This window comes from Aquila chrysaetos, chromosome 21, assembly GCF_900496995.4.
Source record: "Aquila chrysaetos chrysaetos chromosome 21, bAquChr1.4, whole genome shotgun sequence".
In the NCBI taxonomy this organism is placed as follows: domain Eukaryota; kingdom Metazoa; phylum Chordata; class Aves; order Accipitriformes; family Accipitridae; genus Aquila; species Aquila chrysaetos.
Genome location: NC_044024.1, coordinates 3,043,483 through 3,069,538, shown reverse-complemented (window position 1 = coordinate 3,069,538; position 26,056 = coordinate 3,043,483). Strand labels below are relative to the sequence as shown.

The window sequence follows — 26,056 nt, the reverse complement described above, 5'->3', positions numbered from 1 at the left end:
ACATCCATTCAGAAAAGATATGTTACATATATTCATAATAATTCAGAGAGAAGCATGCAAAAATTAAATTAGTAACAAGATTCTTTTGAATGGGCATTAATGAGAATATGAAAAAAGTTCATTTATCTATTTTTATCATGAATTTGCTGAAGGCTGCTCAAGCAACTCACAGTCAACAACAATTACATGAATATGCATGTGCATACATATATTTGCACGCATATGAATTTATCTATAACAATAACTGATCACAAATAATTACTCAGGAATTCAGGCAGCTTACAGCAATTAATATTGTAACAGAGTGGTATGAAAAATAACTTACTAGGAATTTATTAAAGAAATTGCTCCTTGCAAATAAGAAAAACAATTTTTCATAGGGAAAATACGTCATCATTCTTAACTTTCACCAACGTACTCCCCGTATTTCCTTCGCACAGAGAATCTGTATGGTATCGTACTTCCTACCAGTGCAATGCAACATGCATTACATCATTCAGAACAGATTTCAAATCGGGATCCTAAAGAAAAAATGAACTATTGCTTTCTGGAAGGAAAAGATTTTGCAAATGAAACACATAAGCAATAAATAAAATGTAATCCTTCCCGGTGAAAAAAGAAATCTACAGCCTTAGAAAAGAAATTAAAAGCTAATTTTAAATGTTCTTAATATTGTTTATACCTAGTTATTGAAAATACCATATAAGTAGTAGTGCAATTATTTTTCATTAAAAGACTAAGAATTGCCAGTGTATTTCACATGGACCATCACAGAGACAACAATTTCTTTGATGTTTAAGACTTTGAACACATGAACAAACCAAGAAAATTTCTGTGTATCAATGAACTTTTGGGTTAAAGAAATTTAAATTTTATGTTAGTGGAATAATTTTTTTTTTTCATTTAATGGGGAAAAGTTAATCTCTCCCTACAAGTGTGTATTATTCTTCCTTATTGTTCCAAAAATAGAATCCTGTACCTTCTTTAATCTAATATACCTTCCCCCTACTATTTAATGTAATTTCCTAGGTCTGAATCAATATTCCATTAGCTGGATTCAGTCAATGAACTGTCTTTCACTGCCTGCATTATTCTAGTTGTAAGGTTTTCAGTGCTGGCGCACCACAAGCATAAGTTATTGCCATACTAGCAAACCAGTAGTCCCGCACAGATATTTCTACATGCTGCTTTAAAAATCACCGTGTAAGGAATAACAAATTGTTCAGCGAGCAGTGGTACTGAAAAGGCCTGCTTTTCAGTGGTCTGTCCCCTGTTCGTTCCCACGTCCCCTTCTTCACCCGACTCCCACGCCACTCTGCGTAGGAATAGGGGCTGATGGCACAAGCTGTGGGAGTCGGGGACAGCCACCTCTGAGCTGGCTGCAGAGGCCAGAGGCACCGACCTGTCATTTGCCATACGGCTGATGCCTCTCCCTGAGGATCAAGTGCATTTTCTCCCAGAAAGGCACTGGTTTGGGAGCCACCCCTCTAGTGACCTACTGACTACCACGGCACTTGCAGGAATCCTTGTGGACTTACCGTTCTGTCGAGTTTGGTTGAGACTGGCTAAAACTTTCAAAAATTGTTAAGGTTGGTAGAGGGATGAACTGGTGCAGACACAAGCAATGCACAAGCAAAAACCGCATCTGCTTTGAGAATTATTCTCACTTGGATGTTTCTCACACCCAAATGTGTATGGGAATTCAAATAGCTTTGGTAAAGACTTTTAATAAAACATGCTAAGTCCAAGTTATCAATTTCAGCTGGCTAATGGATTTAAATTATATATTAAAACGTTTAATGCAGTAATATACAATTAAGTGGGTTTATGTAGCAATACACTGAAAACATATGCTGGCTTCTGACGGAAAGCATAAAAGCCCTCTGTGCTGCAAGTCATGATTCTAGAAAAACAACATGTTTTCCTTCCATACACCCTGCTTGAAGTATTATTTCTGTGTTTGCAATAAGAGATCAGAATGGAAAAGATACCACTGAGCACTCCAGAATTTAGAACTCAAAATTACTGAGTTTAACTCTTGTACAAAAGGATGGTGTTCTAGTGGCTTTTTTATGAAATCACGGCATACTTTGCGAGACCTGTATTTCTATGGTTTACTAAATAGAGCACTAACTTTTCCAAATCTCATGATGAGAACAGGCAACAATTTCCAGCCATGTTTATTGCAACAATGATTTGAAGTCAGCATTAAGAATTATTTACTATGGAGCATATCTGTAATGGTCTAATAAGTATGTATAACATACAAGACAACAGAACATAGAACAGAAAAGTTACCAGTATTGAAACAGCGCTTTTCTGCCACTGCTAGTTTTCCCCTTCTTGTGTGTGAAGAGTTCAAACAAGAAGGATAAAGACTATATAAGCCACTGACATGAGACTTGTTTTTACAAGTCAGTGCACACATGGACGTCTGAGCACAGTAAATTAACATGGATTTGCATCAACAACCAGTAATTATGTTTTACGTCAGCCAATAAAGAGCAGAAGAATGATGAATTCCCGCTGTCAGAGCTGCACTATATTTGACCACAGAAAAGTTTTACCAGTTCCAAAATTTAATACATCTACCAAAAACTGGGGGCGGGTGGGGGGGGGGGGGGAACAGCCAAATCTCAAAACAACATGTCTGACCAGATTTATAAATTTGGCCAGTGTTTTTGCACTGTCTGAAGTCAGTGATAATTCCATAGCTCTCAAAAGCTAGGGTACTCACCCAAACACTCCTGGCCAAGATTCAGCTAAGCCATTTTTCCTAAAAAGTTCCACTGTACTTGATTTTGCTGTATACATTTACACGAATCTGGACATTTTGTCTATACAGGTCTAAAAAAAATGCCAAATCAATGCTACCTTTTACATGAAAGGAAGACAGTTGCTCAGTGTTAAGCACCACATAACATATTACTGTTATCCGAACAGCACATTTACTAGACACTTTATATTCTGTAGAGCCTATGGCATTCTATATAAAAGCAGGGACTCTTAAAATAAGAGGCTATGACAGCTGACCATTTTGTACATGTGTTTTTGTATGACAGCATTGCTGTTACTGTTATAACATAATAAATGTCATTACAAAACCAGAGTGATCTAAAAAGCTTAACCTGATTGCACCAAATCCCACACTACGACTTAGAGCTTCATCCCTGCAAGGTGGTGAACACGTGGCTCTTATTCCTATAGTTACAGTCTTGCAAAGAATTAAGTGCGCACTTTCCTCAAGGCTCTGTGAAAACATAAATGCACTCTCAGCTCAAAGTCCGCCACAAATATCATCCAGAAATGGAAAAAGAAAGCTGTTAAGCACTGTTTTATCTCATAGAGATTAATGTTTGTGGTAGCACTGATGAGAATCTCTCGTAAGATTTCTTTTCGTGGAAAGCCTTAATCAAATACACCCTAATGTTATCAAAAGCAATGTAGAAATCTAGCAACACATTTTATCATGAGGTAAGAGATGACATAAGACACAAATATTACAAGCATCTTTCTTTTTAATTCCTTTACTGTGGAAAGAAAAAGAAAAGAAAATGCGACTCCTGTGCTGCACAATTTATTCATGTGTCACTAGCAGGCTTTTCCATACACTTCTTATTGAAATTCTAGGGAAAGCAATAATTCATATCAATTAATTGGATATATCAATTCTAATTAGTCCACAAAGGCTAGGTAAGTATCCTTTGGAGACCACAGGGTATCTCCATGTTGCTGCAAACAAATCAAGTACCCAAGTCTTGCCTAGTCTGTGGCTTGGGACACACGAGAGCTTACACAGAGCACTTCAGAGTATTGGAACAAGGCAGCAGGAGAAGGACATTGAAAAACAAAAGCTGGCCTTCCTGCTTTTTTTGCTGTCCACTGGTTTTGGCAAACTAGACTACTGTGCAATAAAGGATGCCTTCTGAAACACAAAGAAATCAAAGCAAAAGGAGCAATAAACATTCACTTTAACACTAACATGCAATGTTACGGCCCCTGGTTTCAACAGAAACAACCATGAAGTGAAACAGTGTGTTACTATATAGGTTTTTCTTTTATTATTGTGCAAGGAAAATATCCATTCCTTTATCCCTAGTAGCAGTTGTGATTGCTATCATCAGCCTTGAAGAAACTGAACATCCAGAAGGATTGAAATTAGAAATAAAAACATTGTTTTCCAGATGTAAACCTCAAAAGAAATCTAAGTGATGTCAGAAAGGAATGTACCATTAACAACCCGTAAACCAGGGGTAGAAGAATATACATAAATTATAAAATATACCAACACTATTTGGACTGAATTTCAGCCAGTATTTTCCCTCCTGCCCTGGCCTACAGCATCGGACATGCGTGGTTTTTCAGCACCATATCATTAGCTTACCTATTCATTTGCATAAATTTCTGCTATCACATTGGCCTAATAAGTAGCAATACAATTTAATTGTACATATTATGGTGTGCTGTTCTCTACCAGTGAGTGACGGTAACTCATAATATGAAAAGGGATAAAACAGTCATTGACAGAATACCACTGAGTTTACCCAGACACATAACCAGACATAAAATACAGTAATGGATTATTATAAAAGGATTATTTTATAAGTTTATAAATGGAAATAAGTACATTTATTTTCCAGAAGCATGCAGTAGTTCCTGTAGTAGCCTATTCACCAGCCTAGCCTGCAATGGATTAGGAACCTCATTCTCACTGGTACTTAAACAGATGCATTTTCAGAAGAAAATTATAAGCTTTGAAACAGATTTAACACTTTGAATAGAACATGTTTCTCCCTATTTTGTGAAAGAGAATTATTGTGTGACAAGACAAAATCTTTCAGCCGTGTCAAAAGACAGGAAAAACAAACGTCTATTTTCTCTTATTAGTCTGTTAACATTGTCTTGCTCTACCGGCAACTAATGTACAGAAATTCAAGGAATTAAAATAGGAGTCAATACAGCAAATTTGTATTTTTCCTGACTTTTTTTTTTTTTTTTTTTTAACATAAACCCAGCCTTAAGTAGGAAGAATACAGAAATACTTATGGCTGGAAGTACTTCATCTGAAGTTTGATAGCCTAACACCACAAAGATTGGATGCATTACTTGTGGAAAAGATTTAGACATGGTCTACCGGAATTCACCCAACCTGCAGTCCACTCACTGCTCTCTCTTCCCCTTTTAGACTGTATGCAGGTAGCTGAAATTTGACTAAAATGCAGCCAACCTCCATTCTTCTATTTCTACTATATACACATCGTCTTATGACAACAGACCACATACATATTGGAATACCTGAATAGGACCATTTCCAATCTGTGTTTAGCTACACAATATGCAGACATCACATAACCAGAGGGTTCTGTGCCTTCATGAGAGGTTATGTGGCCTTGACTGCTAAGGTACGGTTGCTGTCCAAGAATGATAAATTCATATAGGATAAAGTTTTCAACAGAACTCAAGCCTAAGTTTCTAGTGCAACTTAACACACAGAACAAATTTGTAAGTCACTTAGGTTCTAAATTCCCTTGAAAACAATCTTGTGCTTGGATACGTCTGAAAATTTTACATACTAAGCTTTTATACTACTATTGGTGGTACTGCTACAGTATTCCAAAATATTCTTACTGTGCAGACAATACCCTTGGAAACCATGTGCTACTATGGAATAATTGGTGTAGAGGTAGTGGTCCTTGAAGAGAAAACTGAGGAGATAAAGAAACATCACCCTCTACCTCATTCTCTACTTGTATCAACTCACATAGCTGCCTTTATGTCTGGTAAGGGGATGCTGGGTGATGTCACAATGAAAGAATTTCACTTGTACTAGGTAGTCAACACAAATAATACGTAATTACATTCAAGGTTCTCCTTTATCAGCGTACCAGCTTAGCAAGACCTTGAATTTCTTACTTCTTAACAGTAAGACAAAGCCATCATGCATGCACATATGTAAAATACCTGTACTTTAGGCTACTGCGAACCATTTGTACAAACTTAATTATCTTCCTTCAATGTCCTGACCCTAAAAGATTTTTAAAAATGCAAAAATTGGCAACAGACTTTAAAAAGAAGAAAAACAACAGACAATTCTTAAAATAGTTTATTTTTCCAAATTGCATGATTTGAAAGGCTAAAAAAGAATGAAACAGCTAATTAGACTAAGCAAAAGATGATACATCCTTTCTAATATGTGGAATAATTAACTAACCCATTCAATAGTATTAATTTAATGGTTTGGCATAGCATAATAAATAGCACTGGATTGCCAAAAGTTGAACTTCTTTTCCAATTGAGATTAATAAAACTCTCTGGATGCATATATGTTTGTATATACAAAAATAATGTATGTGCCACGTTCCTCATTATACTGAGGAGATGGAATATCTCTTCATTTCTCACTAAGAGAGATGGCATTCCATTTCAAAGAAAGAAGATTTACTTCCATCTACTTAAGCATCAATATATATATTTAAAATAAGATTTCAGCCTAGAATAATTACCTCTGAATAACCTTTGAAATATGGGGGGAAAATAAATATCTGACATACCAAATGACTTGTTAAAAATGAAACTTGATTACATATCGGGTAAAGTAAGAAAAAAAATACTTTCCAATATACAAACAGTATTGACAAATCAAGAAGCGTATCAGCAGAAAGACAGACTAAAAGGAGCTCAAGAGAGATTATTGTAGGTATGGCCATTAAAAGGTAGTATTAATTTAAGCAGAACTTGAATAATTTTAATTCAGAAGAAACAACCTTATCAGTAGATACAGAGACAGCTATGAAAGACTGGCTGCTTTGTCTTCAGCATGGCATACTTCAAAATAAATTATTGCAAACTGCTTTCCATCTGACCAACAAAATAATTTTACTGTTGTAATTTTGTTGAAGAGATGCCTAGTAAAGAAATATGTTAGAAAAAAATGCACGCGTGTTTGCTAGCTATATCCCATACACTGTTTAAAAAAAAACGTAGTAAAAATGCAAGCAAATTAAACTCATGCCAGTTGTTATAAACATGTTGACCCACAGGTGACTTTATTTTGCCTTCTAGCAGAAAAACTATCATGCTTGGTTTGCTAGCTTTTGCAGTAACTGCAGAGAGAGAAATTTTCTAATCTTTATTTCTCCTTGAATGCTATCACAGCACACTGACTAATTTCACTAGCTGAATGCCTATGAATTAACAGTACTTTTAATTACTTTAGATACAATCTATATTTGAGCATGCTTTTCATTTTACATTCATTTTTCTTCCATTCATTATCAAAGTCTTTCTTCCCACTAGACTGTTTATATTTTAATTTGTGCAGGCTTTAACAACATACTGACTCCAATACTGTCCTAATTAAATTAAGTTTACTTGCATAGATTTGAACAGCAACCCCTGCTGACCTCAAAAGTACTCCTTTTTCTTCTTTCCAATATATTTTACTGTCTATCAAAGAATTGTTTTCCCCAGGCCCTATTACTGCTTCAGAGTTAGCCTTCGTGCAACTAGTCTTCCAATACATATCCAGATTAGTATTTGAGCTTTAATAAAACTACAGTCCAAATCCTAAATGGCCTGTACTTTTTAGTCCATAGATGTTATTTAGGTCACTTCAAATAAATAATTGCAGAGCAGCTTCTGACCACACTAGTAAGATAGGACTTTGATGTTTAAGATAGGATTCTTTTTCCCCACAGCCATCATTCCCAATTTTCTTCTTAATTAAAACACTACTCAAAAATGTCTTTCTAGAATGGTCAAAGAATCAAAGCTGAAAGTATGGCTCACCTATGACTTTTCTTTTTTAGATAGTCCTTTCCACTTTTTAGATAGGATTCTCATATGTAATGCCTAGTTAAAGAAAGCTCCAAATTCAGCTTTCTTTCAAAAGGAAAATTACTACTATGTACAATCACAGATCATCTCTCTTCTGATTTTATTCAGAAATAATATGATGGTTTGAATCAGTTAACCAAGACATAACATTAGTGGGTTTTTTTAAAATGTTTATTTTGCAAAGCAGATATAAAATCATATCAAGGGCAAATGCATAGAGGCAAACCTTCCCTGCCTTCAGTAATTTGCATTTGAGAGCCTAGCTAATAGGTGCTTTAGGACAGGGAAGAAAAAACACATTAGGTGCCTCCTTTATTTTTTTGTTTTCTCTTGCACTTACAACTCTCATTATGGGTCAGCATTTAGTTATGTATATGCTGTGTAATGGTTTGCATCACTGTGATAGAAGCAGAGGCATTGCTCTTTGATGTGTAGCCCCATCAAACAACTATTCCCCATCCCCCCCAAAAGCCAGTGGGCTGATGGCCAGGCCCTTAGGGAGCACATATGGAAAATATGGCATCGCAACATGCACTTTCAGTGTGTTCCAAGAGCTTGAGCTAAGACAGTCAAATTTCTCTTGGTTTCCTGAAGCAACATAGCTATTTTGCAGCTAAACTCATGACCAATGTACAGCTGAATTCCTAATGCATCACTGAGCCTAAGCTTACCTGAGAGATTTCTACAGTACATTGGAGATGCTTCTGTTTAAAGTGTTACACAACCCATCTAGCTAAGATGGAGTGGAACATCGTGCTAATGCTGCCTGGAAGAAATAGGTCATGTCACTTGGACACTGCCACTTGCCAAACAGAAATCAATTAAGAAATCCATGTACGGGGAAAAAAAAAAAAGAAAAAAAAAAATCAATGCTCATTGACATGGCCCAGTGAGTGGATGATACGCAGGGTACAAAGTAGTCCTGACATATATTGATATAAACAGGAATGCAGCTATCCGTGATCCAGAGAGGAAGAAAACACAGTGTGGAGCATTGTGGATGCAATGCCAGCATGGGACTGGGAACACGTGCTGTGCTGAATGGGGCAAATGGAGGGACAGAGAGAGAGAACAAACTATTGCACCTGCTGTTAGCACCCCTCCACATGTGCAATTTTAGATCAGATTGTCTGAATTGATGTTTTCCCCTCGATTTTTTTCATAACAAGCTTTGAAACAAATTTTTTAAAGTATACGTATATGTGAATCTACAAATATACGTACTTTGTACTCTATGCACCCTGTCCATATATACAAACACACACATGATGCATTGATGTCTTACTGACCAGTGCTGTATTCTGGCTGCCCAGAAACTGTATGAAGTTTGCTTATATTATAACTCAGGAAATCAGGGGTAAAATGACATGCTCCTTAAGACATTCTGATTCAAATAATTTCTTAGATGTTAGTTCCTGTTTAGTGGCATAAGCAAAACACAGATACCCATATACCCCCTTTTTTTAAAATAAGGTCTTTCCTCTGTTTTTTTAGACTAGCTAGTCTAAAAATCCATTACAGGGATGAACTCCAATTCACACTTTCCATTGATCACTTAACCAGCAGTCAGATTTTAGTGCAATATTCTATTACGTTTCAAGATTTAGCACAGAATAAGAATATAATCGTAATATTTTAGAAGTGTATTTCAGTTCTTAATAATGGCAGCATCAGATCTCCTACAATTCAATTATTGCCATTATTTAAAAGAATTAAGAGAAATTCTTAATGATGCTTTTTGGTTACATAGATTAAAATTCCTATAAATTATTACAGATTAAAACTAGATATTATACTTAGTCTTGTAAAACTTCTACTTGTGATCCTGGCTCAGTAAGAAGCTGCAAGAATTGAAGAATGCATTGTGCATAGCAGCAAAGCAGGAATGTCAGGAGCAAGAGAATACCCCCAAGAGCAGAGCCGCAGGCAGCAGTCTCTCAGAAGAAAGCACACGGAATGGGCAGGAAGATAAAAATTTAGAAGCAGAAAAAAAAAAAAAAAGCAGGCATTTTAGAGGCAGAGTGAGAAAGGAAGGGTAAGGGCTTAAAGACAGGAGGCTAAATAAATGATACCAGGAGCTGGAAAACCCTCATCCTGTTTTAAAAGAAAAAATAAGGACATGAGACAGCACAGTAAGAGAAGAGCTGCACTATTGACCAGCAGCAGGTCCAGCATTTAAGGGATACAGTTTCTTTGTTTAAAAAAGAAAAAAAAAAAAAATAATAAAAAAAATCTGCAAGGGTCCTCCTAATGGGCACACTTGACTGAAGGGCATTCTATTTGCAGAAGAAACTTCTTGGGTCTGCTATTTCTGACTAGTGTCAGGGCATGGCACTGCATTGTTCTTTAGATAATGTAACATTGTGGGGTACTTACATTCCTTTTAGGTGGAAAACAATGCTTCAGAGGAAAAAAAACTCATTAGTTTCATTTTAAATGTTTCCAAAACACCAAAGTTTGTTGGGTTATGAAGTATGTGCCACTTTACAGGTATGGCTACATCAAGGCCAAAAGCCCTTCTCTGATTTGACATATATGTTATTTATGCTATAAGAGTAGATCTCAAGCTACATTAAGTATTTTTTGTAATTAGAAGTACTTCCAAGAAGCATATGCACAATAAAAGGTACTTCATACTGCTTTTTTCTTAGATCAAGTGCATTTTTCCCCCGCTTGTTTTCTATTTTACTGCTAAGTGCCAGTTTCCCCGTTTTGTCTCCCCGGAGACAATTTATCTTATCAAATTCCCACAGGACAACCTAGTTTGTGCAAAAGCAGAACTGATAAAGTAGTAAAATACTGGGACTGTCATATGTAGTTTATCTATGTAATTTTACTATTTTCCTTTTTTGTATTTTCAATATCCTTTCACCTGTTCACCTACACAAAGTTATGTTTTCTTTAGAATTAAGCTAATACATTGCATTTTATTAGCTGGTAGGAATTAAATAACAGAGGAAAAAAAAAGAATTTTCTGGTATCAAATACTTTAAGAGGGTAACTGAATTAATAACCTGTTATATGAAAAAAACTGTGTTCTTCCAAATTTGGATGCTTGCAGGTTGCTAAAAAAACCCCAACTTTAAATTAACACATGTGTCTGTACTTCAGATAAAGTCAATTTTACCATTCCAATGTTGTCTTAAAGCTCATTTTAAACAGTCTTCCAGTCCAATTAGCATTACCTTCTGGCTCCTTAGTACCATCCTTTTGAATGCTGGCATGGTTAAAACACTCAGGTCTACTTGGTTTAATATAGTGTGGCAAATGTCAGTGAAATACGAGGGCATATGGCATATAATTACAGAACCATATGGATGCCAGCAGTGACAGTCAACAGTATTTGAATGCAAGACCAAGAAAGTTAGAGGAAAAACAATAAAAGACCATAATACATAATCATAAAATGGATATATATAGTTTCTTTAGAGCTCAAAGAAGCCTATGCATGTCTGTCCTTTAATGAAGCAAAGCCACTGTGTCTGTACAAGCATATAGCTGTAGAGTGCAGTCTACATTATTTTAGTTTTGGTTTGGAAATTTATAAACCCAGATTAGTAAAACGAGTGATGCAAGAAATCACTTACCAATGCACATAGCAGATCAACTGCTTCCAGTATCAGTTCTTGGTGGCCAATGCGAGTGACTCCCAGTTCCTCAAGCTCTTGATGAGTGATGTGTAGCAGCTGTTCGCCATTGATCTTTTCTCTTTCAAAATTTTTTATGTATTGTTGGAGGCAATCATCAAGGCCTATTTAAAAAAAGCCAACAATGCATAGTCAGAGAACAGAGACAAACAATCATAATTCTGTAATACACAAATATAGAAATTTCTTGGGAATGCGAGTATAATTCCTTGTTTAGGTCTATTACGGAAAATGTGAAAAAAATTATAATTTAACTTACATAGTATAGAGCATACTACTACGGACAAAAGTTTATATTACTGACATTATTTTCAACATTCTTAAGCATTTTAATACCAATTTTAAACTTTCATGGCACCTATTAGGGAGACAGGAGAAGGACAAAGAAGCACAGAGAGTGACATTATAGAAAAACTTTTTCTTATGATGTCATGAAGACCTAAATATCAGTTTAGCTTATGATAAGGAGCATATTCTTCCTGGTATTCCTCTTGCAGGACTCTTCAAAGTCACACGGTGTGGCTATCATTCATTAGGAAGAGTATTTTTCAGGCTCAGTAACCACCTACACTAACTCTGCTATACCCGGTGCCAAGTTTTTGTTAGGTTGGTTGGTTTTGGTTTGTTTTGGGTTTTTTTAGGTCAAACTATCCAACTTTCTGAAACTCAATAACATACAAATGGTTTTGTTACAAACCCTTCGATTAATAATACAATTCTGCCCATGCACAAAGAATTACTCCATTTCGCCCTGAAACTTGATATGGTAAGAATAACAGATTTGGTAGCTGCCACATTATTCTATTTGTCAGACCAGAGAAGGGAGTGATTAACAACATAAGTTGAAATATTTTTCATTTCTCCAAATCTGTTTCAGAACCACACATGCTTTAAATTTCCAGCTAAAACAGTTAGTTGAATACAACTCTTCACTGTTGAAAGCTATGCGAGGTTATGCAGAGCTCCCTCAAGGACTCTGTCTAGAATTGTACTAGATTCAATGGAAACCTGATATGCATATCATTTTCTGAAGACCTACAAAATTCAGCTTCAATAATTTAACCTACTAAGTAGAGTAAGTAGAACACTTTGATTCTCAATTATTTGTCATACATTGAAGCAACTAAACCTAAGATCCATAAAAAGTACAGATGTCCAGAAACCACAAAATTAACAAAGTCGGGCATTTAAGGAAGATAGAGCTTTGAAATACCATAATTTCTGCATGCAGCCTTCTATTAAATACACATGAAGTTACCAGTATGGTTAAATGAAGCAGAAAATGTGTATGCAAGCACTAAGAAAACACAATGTATATAAAGAAAAGGAAAGCAATAGGCATACGAACAATATTGTTCTCATTTGTCTGTTTGAAAGTTCTCACATATGCAATATAAACAGAAATAAAGCAAAAGTTAATGTTCCTTTCATTTCCTTGATTATTAATGTAAGGAAACAGACAATTCCATCGTGGATCTTAGTATCTTTTTAAAGAGAAATTTGTAGTTATTTTAACATTTTTTGAACCACAAAGGTCCTTTTAAGTAACCAGATGATACAGTTTGGCAATGATGAACAGAAATATATTCCTCTAAATTAGTACAGGAACGGTAAATGAGTTAAGCAAGAGGATGAAGGAAGTCCACTGAAAACATTAGAAAACTACATTACTATCTATCTATTACTCCATTTCTAAGCATACCTTCTTAGATAATATTAAGTGATTTAATTCGATCTAATAAAATTGGTCTCTTTCATTGTAATGGAAAATAATAGCTAAACACATTACTAACATGCAACACCCCAGCCTGACTGAATTAGCGTCCAGAAACGAATTTCTAAAAGTTATAGGAGGACTTGGTCAGAATAACCAAACCACCTGCTTGGGAAGTAAAAGCTTGTGGAAACTGAAGTCAGAAAATGTGGAATTTAAAATTATCCTGTAGACAAAAATAGTTGATATTGTCCATGGTTTTCTATTCTCAGGTTTTTAGAGTATCTGAGAAAGAGAGATCTGACACCTTGTATTTGCCATGCTGAATATTACCACATTAAGTCTCAATTAAGCCAACATAATTCAGTTGAGACATGAGGACCGTGAGGACACAAGAATTGAATAAAACGAAACAATGTTTTTGTCTTCTGTTCCATAAAAACAAAGGGATACATTGCAGTTTCCTTTCATTATCTTTTAAAATTATTCACTTATTTACACTGTAAACTGGTAGTCCTAAGTTATGTTACAGTGCTCATTTACCATTTACCAAGTAACGTGCACAACTTTATGGTCACTTATACATAAATCCCATACAAAACTATTAGTGATAAGTCATATTTTATATTGTTATTCATAAGTATGAGGTAGTTTGGGGGTTTGGTTTTGCTTGGGAGGTTTTTTTGTTGGTTTTTTTGGGGGGTGGTGGTGGTGTTTTTGTTGGTGGTTTGTTTGTTTTAACTGAAATCAGCAGTCTGTTTGTAACTAATACCTAAGCCTTTTTCTCTGTTCCAGAATGGTCTGCAAACAGGAGACTATTTCTCTGCATCTATTCATAGTTTTAAATGATTTAATGAATGATTTCATGTAATATATATATCAGTTTGGATAGGTTGAAAACTGGTCACTGCAAGTTCTGCATTTATTATTTAACATTTGAAATTCAGAGCCATTACACATTTCTGTTCCCTGCTTGCTCAAGAACAATTCTTAGAAACGATTTCAAAGCAAATTCCAAAACTCATGCATTCCAGATTTGCTTTTACTGAATATTTGCCTAAAACTCATCAGAAAAAGTCACTGAAACTGATACCATAAATTAAATTCTTTTGAACAAAAGTGAAGAAAATGAATTTAAAAATTTAGTATCAGTGGCCACAAATAAGCATTTGTAGTATTCGGAAAAATTTAGAAAATACCAAATGAACATGACATCCTATAAAAACTGTGTAGTCAGGTGTATTAAATGTGCCTTTGTGCCAGGGAGAATGTATGACAGAAGAGCAAAATATGAAATTTGTATTATTCATTCTGCTCTGTAATAGCTCCCCAGGGCATCTTTAGAAGGCATTTACTTAATGGTGCAAACAGTATGGCAGTTGACAACAGAATACAGAAATATATCATTAAAGAACCAGGCTGTCTCATAGCATGACAGCATCTAATAAATACACACAAAAAAAGAAATATTTGTCCATTGCTCTCTGCTTTTCTGTCTATCTAGGAGCTAGGTATTGTATTCCATTGTTCCTTTTCTTGTGATGTAAGATTTTGTATTTGATAAGTGTGAGGTGTTACAAAGCTAGAATTTAGCTATCAGTAGTTTCATTCTTTATCATGGCTATAATTGGTTTTAGCACGAAAATATCAAAGATGCAATAAGAAAGAGCACAGAATGAGATCATTTTGACTCACCAAAGCCAAATGGAATATTTATTTCCTCAAGCCACTTAGGCCTCATTACTGCTCTTTATGCAATTTTCTCGATATAATTTCTGTTTACAGATATGACTTAAATTAGTTAAGATTCATAACTACAAAGAAGTAAGGGGCATTAACTCTGTTTTATATGTAAGTAAATAAAATTAAACCACTATTCCCAAGTTACAGTGTGAGAGTTAGGCAAGAAACATAGGGGCTTGAAGTTCTGCTTCTGCACATTCTTACTTTTTTGGGGTACAGTTAATAACTGACTAATGTATCCTTCATAGTGCAATAAATTAATTTGAAGAAAAGGGTTTAAACATGTATGCTTTATTTTAAAGCTGAGACAACATCCACAATGAGAAATCTGCTATATTGTCTGTTTCCATTTGTAAGTAAAAGAAACCGTATTCCATCCACGTGAACTAGGAAAACTTTTTCTCTGTATTCAAAAAGTAGAGTAAAACAAGCATGTCTGATATGTTTACTGCAAACTATGATTTTGCAAATAAGGCATGTAGTAAATTGCCTAAATCAAGGAAATATGAAAAAGAAAGGAGGCAGAAAAAAGGTAGGGAGAAATGTCAGGAAAAGAAAAGCTAGTTAGCTTTAAAATGCTTATTTTCTGAACTGCATAATTAAGAAAAGGGATCATTAAAACAACAAAGCAAACCAACATGTTATAAAAAAATTCTCTGTAGAGCTAGCTAAAATCAGATTTAAGTATTAACTCTGAGCCAGCATTACAAAAGAAATGCTACATATTGTGGGCAATAAGGCCCACTGAGATTAGAATGAATCTTTCCATTGATGTCAACAAACATCAGGTTTGTTTTACATTAGAAGCACAAACATAGTTGCCATGTTACGTAAAGATCTGTCCCTTCTCTCTGGCATTAGACAAGGATTAAAAAAAAAAATTACTATAAAACTAAATGAAGGAAAGGTACAGGTTGTTGCCCTCTATGCAGGAAGTCAAATTAATGCAGACAGGGCACCTCTCACAGGGAAGAAATGTGGTGACAATAACTTTGTCCAGTGTGATCCATCACAAAAGAAAAGTACTTTCTAAGTTAAAAAATCTGTCATTTCCAATTTTTCATAAATCTCTCCATAAATTACATTTATTCACTTCTCCTTTTTCATATATTTTAATGGATTTTCATTACTTATTGTAAACTATGCTGGTTTTGTAACCTATCCTAAAAATTCCTGACCAAATGATGGTTTTGTTCATACTACCTCATTATTCCCAGCGGAAAATACACAGCAGCTGGCTAGAGCAACAGAACACAGGCTGTGAAATGGAGGAGTTACGGGGAGGGCAGACAGGAAAGGTCCTTGCCAGTTCAGCTTGTCACAAACTTGACTGCACTCACAAGGTGATTCTTCTGACAGAAGAGGGTATACAGAATGACACGCTCTGTTATAAAAATGCAACATTGCTCGTTCTGCTTTTAGGGTCTAGGATGAAAGAGAGGGAAAACAGCTCAGTGGAAATGCATTTACCACTCCTAACTTCGGCCGTTTAGCACCGGTGCAAGGAAGCATTATAGTGCGCAGGTAGCCCCTTTGGCAAAGAAGTCAAAACCACTTTAAGGGTCTGAGAAAGTTTTTAACGTTTTTCCTAATTAAAATAATTTTTAGAACAGAAAGCAAATAGCAGAATACTGAAGTCACAACTACACAAAGGCTTATACACAACAGCAAATTTGAGGTATAGATACAAGTGTCTGTGGAATCTGGGTCTAAAGGACGAAACTTGTAAGTCAATGGAATGACCTCAGTTTGTTCAGAAGGTTTACACTTTGGTCTGCCAAGAGCAAATTAATATTCCTATTAATGTATCTCATTTGACTAATAAAAGCTATACAACAATCATATCTCTGTTGTTGCAGAGCGGTGACTTGTGAAAAATCAATAAATCAAAATAAAATGGGGACAAACTCAATTTTCAAACATTGCTGTGCTACATGTTGGAGGAAATCCACTAAAGCTGCTGTGTCCTTCAGTGAAGAAAAATGTAAGTGGTGACTGTGCTTGTTTGTGAGGGCAGATATCTTGTATAATATGACCACAGTGCACAACAGGAACACTCTTGCACCAGCACATGCATCTCAGGAGTGGGAGCCAAGTTGTGAGCCACCAGGGTCATCTAATAATTCAAAAGAAAACAGATTGTACTGAAACTACCTCTGGGTGACAAGGATAAAAAAAAAAAAGGACAGAAACACTGCAAAGAAGGGAACAGAAAAGGTAAAAGACAACCAGAAACTGTGTGCACTTTGAGAAAAGGCATAAAGAGGAAGACTGCTGAAGTAGGTTTGGAACCATCAGAAAAGAAACATATTGTTTGATTCCTCCTGGGTTTTGCAAGTGACCTTGCACATAACCTTCCAAATAAACAGGGCTGCACCTGAGACTCCTTGCCTGATTCCACAGTGGCTTCTCTTCCTAGGCAAAGCAACTTGCAAGACCAGAAAATTAGCTATTCACTAAAAAATGGAACCCTCGTTTCTGTGCTGGAAATTATCTAATTAATTGGGGAAGGCAGCACAAACTTTTGCTCCTGTCACAACCTTCAGTTTACATGTGCAGATCTGCTTAAATATATCCAGTGTTTATCAGCATCTACAGGCTCAGTCCAAGTAGTAGTTTTTACAGCAAGTGAAGAAGTTGGGGTTTGTTTTTTTTAATAACAGGTGGTATTTTCTATAGAAAGCAATATTTATTAGCTAGCTAGACAGATCTAGAAGAAATTGACTGGGTGGCTAAGAGAGAGAAGTAGGTGGAGAATGCCCGCCTTTTCCTAAATGTAGTTTTATTGAATACACACATCAATTCATGTGCATTCTTGATCAAAAACACCTTTGGTTTATTACATTGGGTTTAGGCACAGTGGATCTTTTCCAATTCTTATATAACTTGTAAAAATGAAAATCATCAAGTGGGTATTTTTTGTCAATGATGTTAAAAGCTTTTAAAGAATTATTCAGTCCAAATAAAGAAAAGGCATAATCCTCAGGACCATGTTCACACTAAGCTGACTTTCAAATATCAGCTATTTGTTCTTAAGCCCTTTCAAGAGTTAAAAAAAAACCTGTTCAGAGTGCCTAGGATCTTCATAACCCCACAATTCAGAAAGAAACAAAGGGAATGTGTTTGAAAACACTCTAAAACACCAAGCTTGGAGCGTTTCAGACCTAAACTTTCCTGAAGATTAGAGTCTATCTAAAAACTAGAGAGCATCATGCAGTATTTTCCATCTTCAAGCCTACTCGTTACAAACCTGATCTACAGCAATAGAGTAGCTAGATTATAAAATTTCATACAAAAACTAAAATAAAAATCTCAAGTTATAGCATGAATGCACAAACACACAAAAAGGAAAGAATTAAGATTATTCTGGAAAAAAAAAAATCCTTCAATTGTGGCATTATCTGACCTTTAAATGCTTGACTGTGCAAGTATAATGTGTTTAAATGTTGCTTCCTGGATGAGTTTCCTCTGCGTCACTATAATATTCACACAGATACAGATGGATGTTTTAGATGCAAATACAGGCAGACTTCTGCTACTCGAATTTACAGATCCATCATCTGCATGAACAGGAACTAGAGCAGGATGAGCGCTTTGAATGAATGTTTCCCAGATGCCAACTGACACCAAAAATGTTGGCTTCCATTCCAGGCTTCAAAGTGGATTGAACTTTACTGGACATAAACCCTTCCGCTTGTCTCGGACCACTAGCTAAGCCTGTGCAGGTCCATAAGCTACTTCTCTTGCTCCTATTCTCCTCTCCTGAGAGCACCAGGTTCCACTTCTGCCCATCAGAGCTCCCTGCAGACATGCTCAAGCACCAGCATCCAGCAGCACTGCTGGGCTCTTGTCCAGCCAGCCCAGATCTCCCGCTCTTGGCTTGTCATTCAAAGGGCTCCCTTCTCCTCAGCCTCTCCCGTCCTCATCCTGCACCTACATCCCACACGCCAGCCAATGTCACTGGCTCAATAGTCCCAGTTACAAGTATCCTCTCACCCTCCTAATTCCTATCACAAAATTCTCAGTTTTTTCCCCTAGCAAAATCCTGTATATCTTCAACTCCCTCCATTTACGGCCAGCTTTCATTTCCAGATGTAACATCTTTTTCTCCGTCCGTACTGTCCCTTTTCTTGTATTTGCTATGTGTGAATTAGGCAGCTTCGTCCTCTCTGTAGCAGCAGGGAAGCAGTGTTGTGAGAGCACAGGCTGGAGGGAGATGGAAGCTTCCAACCTCAGTTCCTCTTCTCTCCCCAGAACAGGGCAGAGCTTCACTTGCAACAACAGATCTCCTCAGCCACAAGCGCCTTTTAGAAAAGGGACATAATTCTCAAGAAATGTAAAAATCTGTAGCAAGTTTCTACGCATATGAATACCCTTTTTCCCCGCTCCAAAGTGTCCTCTGAATAAGGGCAAACATCACAGCCACTTTGCTAAGAGTGTGTGTCTGAGACACAAGCCAGCCTCCCAGATTCTATCCCATAAGCAAAACCAATGGGAATACTACATCATCACTAACTTTATTATTTCTTCCTTTTTTTTTCTTTTTTTTTTTTTTCCTTTTTTTTTTTTTTTTTTTTTAAGCATGGCCAGAGCAACAGGCTTTTTCATAATCTCAGTGCCTATAATTACAAGCTCTTTTTGGCAGCAATTTTCCAAGATAACTATAGGATCAGGACAAAAGCTGTGCTGAAATTATTAATATTTTAAGAGTTCAGGGCATCTGAGAAGGTTTTGTAAGGGGATGTGTCAAGCAATATTAATAAATGAACAAACTGCTGCACTTACAAAATTTGATTTAATGGTGTGCCATCACCCTTAAATTGACATTCATATATATGAAGTAAATGACTTAATAGAGTTCTGCCTTCATTACCTATGATTGAATAATAGGAAGAGAAGACATTCTAACTTTTTCCTCAAAAATTAACAGGTGTTGTTGAGCTGTGGTATTATCACGGAAATAATAAACAGCATTTTAAGAAGCCTGCTGGAACTAGACCTGACCTTAAAGATGTTTCTGGAAGAAACTCCGAGAAGGTATCACATTTTCAGACACAAGAGGATGCTCCTTACTGTCACATTTCACAGCAATCTTAACCTCGAGATATGTCACTGATGCTGTTATTAATGAATTTCCCGTGAAAGTGATAAAAACCAGAAGTGTCTTAATTAGCTCTCTGTGCTAATGAAAATTTAAGTCTTTCCTTAGCCTCATTAATTTCCTCCCTGATAAACAACAGCCTCCAGTCATTTCTGAAGCAGCATGGCTGAAGAATGACCTGGAAGTGCTAGCAAGCTTCTAAAAGCCAGCACACATTCATACCTCCCATTTATTTGATTATATGCTTCCACATTCCAGTGTGACTAAGCTGAGAATACTTGGACTCTGAATCTGTCTTGTTACATTTATTTTAAAAGAGAAATGCTTTGGCCAAATGCAAGGCAAGTACTTCTATTTCCTGCACTGGACTCATGTAACACATTGCTTTACTTTTTCAAGACAGAGTTTGATGAGAATTTCTTCTGGCAGAAGCGCTGGTTCCAACTTAGAGTGGTACCCTTGTACATCTTGCTCCTCGTGCTTCGTACGGCTGTGTGGCTATGTAGTGAACTGGGTCAGAAACTGCTCTGTTAACTTCATATCCTTTTCGTTACCAGCTATTTTTAACTTGCACAAACAAGGTGGAATACACCAGTGGATGAAAGAGCAGCTGCTTAAGCTGGCACCACTGCCAAGATACGTGCTTTTCAAGTGACACCATAAGAAAGCCACATCTGATAATTCTTTACTTCGTTTTCTCTTTTATTTGCCGAGATGGCAAACTTACAATCACCATCCCGGCAATTGTTCCAGACATCCTGAAATACGCATCAAAATTTGTAAAAACTTCTAGGATTAGCTAAAAAGACAATATAAAATAAATTCACAAGGCCAAAAATAGATTCATATTTAGAAGAATCTTCAGCTACTCTTTTGATTTGTACTCTAACCAAAATGCAGAACCAGCATAATTAAATCCTTGAATTTACCCAGTTACAAAAGAGCAATCATAACAATTCTGGTGATTGACCATCTCTAGGATCAGTACGAACAGTAGAAGTAACATCCACCCTGCGTGCACGAGGGGTAACGATGCTTAGAAGTGGAGAACTGATGTGATCAGGTTTTGTATTCCTCCTTCTTGCAATAAATGCCAAAAGTTGGCTTCTCATCTCCCTGGATTGGAGGGTAATGGTGTATGTCATTCAGAGAGCCTGTTCCAGTTCTCCATTTCCAAGATGGCGTTTTTGCAGTAACCGTTAACCTGCTGCCAAAAATGATGAGGAAAAAAACCACAATGTAACAAAACCAAAAAAGACAAACCAAACCAAAACCAAAAACCACCAATACAAAGGAAGAACCATTCTTAGGTGGAAAGAAAAGTATTAGGAAATCAAGTATCATTTTGTTCACTAGAGCCTAAGCACACTGAGGTGAGTTTATTTCAGACCCCTGTTGTCTCCATTTTAGAAAGGTCACAATTTCTAATACAGAAGGAACAGCATTAACCGTATCCTCATATATATGAGGACTGATCTTAAAAGCAAGAATACTAGAATAAATAAATATAACTGAAAGCTCCTTTCTCCAGCTTCTGAGGATTTATCCACCTTGCACTCCCCACAGAAAAGCCTTAAATCACAGATTGACCTTTAAAAAAAATAGTTTGATGATATACAAAATCAAACAAAACTATCATGCCAAACAAGTTTTGTACAAGTAATAGAGAGATATGCCCATTTGTCCCTGTTTTAAATGCAAAGGAAAAAAATACTCAAGAGAGAAATAACAAGTCTGAGTTAATCAATAAAGACAAAAAAGTAACTTGTTGGACAAAACTCATATAATCGTAAGGCAGACATTTAAAGTTACGTGAAATGAATCCTACCCTAGAAGTACCTCTGATGAGCTTGCAATAGGGCTCTACATTAAATTCAGTTCATAGTCATATTCAAAAACATCCAGGCAGAGTGTCACTGATGCTTCAGAACAGTGGCTTCCCTGGTCAAAACTCATATAAAGAAACAGAAATTTTGAGACATATATACTGCTGCAAAACATTATCAACAAATTAAACCTGTAACAGGATAGCCAGAATCCCCAGATGGCATTCTCTGTCAGTAAGTGCTAACACTTGCAAAGCTGAGTGGTGATAAGAGAGCTGACATAGAAGAATCAAACAAAAAGTGCTACAGATGTTTCGGTGCCAACATATATTAATTCTTGTTTCGACTTCACTGACATGTTTTACTAAAAATCCTAGATACCAAGAAACCCAGCAAAATCCAGTGTAGGCATTTATAGTGAACAGCCCAAACAAATAAGATTTCTGCTCAACACAGTTTCTTCAGCAACTATGAGTCTACGACCTAATTCACAAGTATTAGTTTAAACACCTGCGAGATACAAATCCTAGAAGTAGCAAGGTGGCCTTGGCAATTCCTCACATAGTTCTTCACATAGTTGCCAAAAATCACTGGGAAGCCGCTTTCAGATTGCTGCAAGACATAAAGAAAAGGCTAGGATTTTTTTTTTTCCCCAGGGACATTCAGAAGCTTTGGGGATAGCATCTGTTGGTCCACTACTTGGCAAAGGCTGTGGATCAGTTGATCTGGGGTTTCACACGCACCTCTTATTCTTTTTTTTTCCAAGGAAACACTAAGAACGTCATGCGCAGCCCCACAGCGCTTGTTTATGTTGTCCTGTTGACTCTATAAATCTGGATGATCTTAAATTAGGTTCTTTACTTAAGCAGTTTGGAGGAATTAGCTCTAGCAGTCAGTGGTTAGCTCAGAAGTCAAGCAGTTGTTCGGTATTGTTGATTAATTGTCAGGAAATTCCCAAACTAGGAATTAATATTTTTACCCATACAAACTATGTAAAACTAGCAAAAGTAGGCAAATGGGAAGAAATTACAAGAGAAAGCGAAATCAAACTGTAAATCCTACTGAAGAAAGGAGCTTTTCTCTTTTCTTATATTTACCCATTTTTATTCTATGTATTTATGTTACATGATGATGCCAGACAAATTTATTATGGTTGTTATTGAACAGAATGAGAGCTAGAAATTTTTATTCACTACCACTTTTCATGCAGTATCAGATTAAGATAGATTAAGTCTCTGGCTTCAACTACATGATGAAAGATATTACTGCATCTTAAATCACTATTATTTTGTGTTTTAATTCTGAATTCTAAATGTTTTGCTATTTGATCTGGCCATAGCTTATCCAAGATTAAATACTTCTATGAAGTAACATGAAACGGGCAAGAATCTTATCATATCTAAAGAAATATATAGCCAAAAGTCCATGAATAAAATATGATTACAGCTCAATGTATAAGAAAACTTTAATCCTCCCAGCAAAGCAATAAAGTTATTGGTAATTCAGTACAAAAAAGTAAAATCAAGTGATTACAAAACATTTCAAAACCATAGGATATCACTCATGTTTGAAATATTACTTTTTAATATGCTTAAGATGATTAAATCTTTTACATGGCAGCATGCAAAAAAGGGACATAGGTCAGGACTAGCGCCTGAAATTTAAATCTCTTTGACAAGGAAGCATCAGCCTGGAAGTACTACAGAGTTCCCATCTAGACCTAAAGACTGTTGCACCTATAGGGCCCACTCCTGCCAAAGAGTAACATGGGAGAACTGAAACGTAGATCTCTGACCAATCCTAGTTATTTTCCTGTTCTTCATAAGTAAACAGTTGAAGCTGTTTTCTCAAGACATCAGACAAAGAGTAAGAGATATGCAATAGTAATTTGCCAGTAATAAGAGCTGTCCATAAAACCTCTAAATAGAGCTGCCGGTTAAAAGGTAAATGTATTAACTCACTAACAATAAAGACCCAACAACCCGGAGCAACGCACTGTATTAACTGAGCAGGATAAATTAATTCTATGTCAGCAAGAGTAGCACAATATGAAATACTGTTTCCGCGGGCATTCCTCACGGCTTCTCAGGGAGCAGGCTGCCACACTGCTCTAGCAGCCATTCCCAGTGAAGTCTCAGAAAAGAAAAGTCTCTTCTGGTTTACTCTGTTTTATTTTTCATGTATGCCAGAGAACTAAACACGGAAAGACATTAGAGGTTAGTCAGCTCCTTAAGTCACACTTAGGAACTGCTTTGCTCCTGTCACCACTTTCCTACTACACCTGATACCACAGTCACAGGCAGGAGGCTGCAACAGACGGACACGCTTGAGATGTCATCTTCTGCTCTTTGAAGCATAACCCTGAGATAACATGGCTTGGAACCACAGGCAGGACCAAGTTATGCAAAGAGTCACACAGAAACAATAAGTTGCCAAGGAAAAGCGAGTATACAAATAAATTAAAGAACTACAGTTATTTGTATGAAATAAAATAGCTGTGGTAAGAAAAAAAACCAGGGAAGTAAGGCTGAGATAATCCAAAAAGGTCAGAAGAGTGAACTAGATGTGACTTTCATATTTATGAAACCTTTTGTCTTTAAATCATTATGTGATTAACTTTTTCTAAATTGGCATTTTTCCAAAATTCTAGAAACATGACCTGAAACAAAGACAACTTCATTTCTTAGGATATTACTAATTCTCAGTGAAAATGCATTGTGTCAACTATCACTGCAATTGTTTTTTCCTGGAATATCACTTGGTAAATTAATAGGTGAATCTGGCCACTCCAATCTCTCTCAGCAAATATGGAAAAAGCTCAGTGCATCCTGGATCCAACAGATTTTCTCTTTCCAACTCTTATATATTAGTAAAAGCAAAAAGAAAACTTGAAAATCTTTTACATGAGTATTATAATACGTAATTTATAAAGGAAATGTTGCCATTTACAACAAAGGGTTTCAGCCCACAACTAATGATTAAATGCTTACAAATAGGCTATAGTAGAGGTGTTGCAGGCTCAGAAAAGTGCTGGATGAGCAAGGATACTTGGAGGAATTCGTTACACAACTGGCCCGTGGCATATTCAATCAAAAGAGCAGGCAAAGAGCAAATGTAACTTGGTTGCTAATTCTACAGACCACAGCAAAATTTCAGGCTGCTTCATCACTAAGAGGATTTAGCAAACAGTGAGCTACAATTTTCTTCTTCACTATCTGGAAATGGAAGCCCAGTACACCCGTGTTAAGAGGATTGTACAGGTAAAGGGTGGCAACTTGCATCTTCACTTTAGCCAGAAGCACAGATGCATTTTTATGGCATAAGAGAATTTGATTAGTAGTTTTAGTTACTGTTGTGCTGTAACTGTATGCTTTTCCAGATGACACACAACTTTGGCTCAGTACGGATCTTTGCAAAACAAACGAACAACCCTCCTCACACACACACACAACCCGCCTCCCCTAAAACCCCGACACCAGGAGAAACCATTCTTAGAAGCTGAACCTTAAGTCCAGGCTTTTTGAACCTCACTCCAAAAAGCAAAACAAGTACATGAAAAGAATTATGGAAATGGATTCAGTTGTGTGAAATCATTTCAGGTTAGGAAAAACTCTACAATCTTAATTTTTATCTTTAAAAAATTAAATGCTAAACGCATTATTTCCCTGAAGCAAGCACAAACTATTGATAATTTTCAATTTGAAAATGCATGGAATTATTTTATGTATTTTACATATAAGGTATATTATGATTCTTGTTTTTAAATGCTTTAAAGATATCTACTTTAGGTAAGACATCTCTATCATCATATCCCTCCATAGTTCATGGTCTCTAAAAATTTAGAGTTTCAGAAACAAAAAGAAGGCGTCATTTTGATCTCAAGCACAGTAGCTGTTTAAGATTGAATTTGGATTTTTTCCTTTACTATGCTTTTGCCAGATAAACTACATTTGAGAATGTAACTTGTTAAGTAACTTGATAACATAGATTAATTGACAGTACTATTCATAGTGTTTCTTTTCCCTAAAGCTGTATAATGGGACTGGAAAAATTCAAATAAATGATGACCTTTAATACACATCTAACAATGCTGTTTGCTTACTATGACCAATTTGCAACTCCTAACTTAAAAAACAAATCAGGTACCTGCAAACACGCTAAAAATGATTTACAAAAATTGAATGTCCTT

At 36.1% G+C, this 26,056-nt stretch overlaps 1 protein-coding gene across 3 annotated transcripts in view; it reads right to left on the bottom strand.

Moving 5' to 3' along the window:
• Positions 1 to 26,056, bottom strand: part of LOC115333553 (connector enhancer of kinase suppressor of ras 2-like) — a 212,381-nt gene that overhangs the window by 126,816 nt on the left and 59,509 nt on the right. For all 3 annotated transcript variants that reach the window (XM_029996622.1, XM_029996623.1, XM_029996624.1), the window contains exon 2: positions 11,424 to 11,587. In XM_029996622.1, the coding sequence (XP_029852482.1) occupies positions 11,424 to 11,587 (164 nt within the window). The remainder of the gene's footprint in view (positions 1 to 11,423; positions 11,588 to 26,056) is intronic.